Raw genomic sequence first — 2,481 nt, forward strand, 5'->3', positions numbered from 1 at the left:
TCACCTCTTACATGTTCATAGTTTATCCAGGGGGGAAAATGCTTTAACAAAAAGCACAAAGCACATGGCTACACTTCACTGAGAATTAAAGAAATAACAGTTAAACTTGCCAAGACTCGTTTCAGTAAGGTGGTGTGTTCAGAAGCCATGTGTATCCTAAACAGTTGAGGGGTAGTTTGTGGTCAGAAAGTAGAGAAAATTATTGGAAGCTAAGGATGGAAGCCAGATTGGAGATTGTATTTAATCCTTATAGACCTTATTATAATATGAGTGATAACAAGGGGTCTAAACATTTCAGCCAAACTTCAGATTGAATTATAAAACGTTAAGGATACTGTTCTTCAGCTGTGTACAGACATCTCAATTGTTTGTGAATTTGTTGTATATCAAAACGCTCCCTGTGTTCTGCATGAAAGTGAACAATCACTGAACATCAGATGAAGGCATAAACAACTTGAGAAAGTCATGGGGAGATCTAGGAAACGATATTTTAAATATGTGAAATGTTCTTTGTAGATGAATTTCAGTTTTGATCATGGCAGTGGGACAGAATCCTCAATGCTTTGGCAGATTAATACAGAAACAACTAGTGTCAGTAGTGCCCCTCATGCATTTACAATTTATCCAGAGGAAAAAAGTGTCAAGCAGACAATGAAACAGTGACATTTCGGTTAGTGATAGGGGAAAAATTGTTAGAGAAAAAAGTATGCCCTAAAGATCATAATTTCATTGCTCCCAGGGAACAAGTGTGCTATGAGCAAATCTATTCCAAAGACTAAATAAAAAATTATATATTTAAAAATTCATGGAAAAGTTATGTTTTACTGGGACTATATTATTTAAAGAATCCCTGAAAATTTATTGTATTTCAAATACAGGTCATGACATTTAGTAGACTATAAAATCAAATTGGTGATATTTGTATTTATTTTTGATGAGATAAATTAGAATAGGAAACATTAGAGAGCAGGGCATCTAAGGATTAATATTTCATTGGAATCTTTGTTTTAGGTGTGTGTGTGTGTGTGTGTTTAAGTGTGAACAGTGCACTGCAATATAAAATTAGACCTTACCATGTGTTGTACTAAAAAAATGTTCGAAGGCCAGTTTTCTAACTTGTCAAATGGTATGTCAACAGTGCTGAGAGCATGAAGTATTTAAAATATTATCAAGGAAAACCAATCTTGTAAAATACGTTGCTTGGCGTTTATAAACAAAATCCATTGTAAAACTCTTCTCACTCTCTTCTCAGATCTTACCTCCCTCAGTTTTACCAGCAAATTGGACAGAAGGTAGGAATCAGAAATGAGAAACCATACGTCAATAACCAGATTCATCCTCTTGGGACTGACAGATGACCCACAACTGCAGATTCTGATTTTTTTATTTCTACTTATCACATACACACTGAGTATAACTGGAAATCTGACCATCATCATCCTCACATTAGTGGATTCTCACCTTAAAACTGCAATGTACTTTTTTCTCCAAAATTTTTCCTTCTTAGAAATCTCATTCACTTCTGCCTGCATTCCTAGATTCTTGTACAGCATATCAACAGGTGACAGGACTATCTCCTATAATGCTTGTGCATGCCAATTATTTTTTACAGATCTTTTTGTAGTAGCAGAGTTTTTCCTCCTGGCCACCATGTCCTATGATCGCTATGTGGCCATCTGCAAACCCCTGCACTACGTGACCATCATGAACCACAGGGTCTGCAGAAGGCTCATGTTCTGCTGTTGGATGACCACATTGTTAATCATATTGCCACCACTTAGCTTGGGACTGGGCCTGGACTTCTGTGACTCTAACGCCATTGACCACTTTTTGTGTGATGCTAATCCTATAGTGAAGATTTCCTGCTCAGATACCTGGTTCCTAGAGCAGATGGTTATTGCCTGTTCTGTGTTGACCTTCATCATGACTCTAATATGTGTGGTTTTGTCCTACGTGTGTATTATTAGAACAATTCTGAGATTCCCCTCTGTCCAGCAAAGGACAAAAGCCTTTTCTACCTGTTCTTCCCACATTATTGTGGTTTCTATCACCTATGGCAGTTGCATCTTTGTTTATACCAAACCTTCAGCAAAAGATGAGATGGCTGTTAATAAGGGAGTATCAATACTTACTACTTCTATTTCCCCCATGTTAAACCCATTTATTTATACTCTGAGGAACAAACAAGTGAAACAAGCCTTTAATGACTTAGTCAAAAGAATAACATTGCTTTTAAAGAACTAGGGGAGTGTTGAATTTGGGACCCCCAAGCCGTTTTGTTGGTTCTACCCTATCGTGTCCCTTCCTGATGTAGATTTGGCCTACCATTCAGCAATGACCCTGATCAAGTCACCCTTGCATTTCCTTACAAATCAGCCTCTTTGAGAATAATTTTTATTAAGGAAAATGAGAGTAGTTATTTCAGGAAATCTAACCATGATCTCACTCTCAACCTTTATTTTTTTAATGCTGAAAGAATTG

General features: G+C 36.8%; 1 protein-coding gene across 1 annotated transcript; it reads left to right on the top strand.

Annotated features, from left to right (window-relative positions):
• The first annotated feature begins 1,305 nt into the window (after positions 1-1,305).
• Positions 1,306-2,244, top strand: LOC123812784 (olfactory receptor 6C2-like). Its single transcript, XM_045829648.1, has one exon. It carries the CDS (start codon positions 1,306-1,308, stop codon positions 2,242-2,244), a length of 939 nt encoding a protein of 312 aa, XP_045685604.1.
• The last annotated feature ends 237 nt before the right edge of the window (positions 2,245-2,481 follow it).

The sequence above is a fragment of the Phyllostomus hastatus genome, unplaced genomic scaffold (genome assembly GCF_019186645.2).
Source record: "Phyllostomus hastatus isolate PE091 unplaced genomic scaffold, TTU_PhHast_1.1 phas_scaffold_93, whole genome shotgun sequence".
NCBI classification, from domain to species: Eukaryota; Metazoa; Chordata; class Mammalia; order Chiroptera; family Phyllostomidae; genus Phyllostomus; species Phyllostomus hastatus.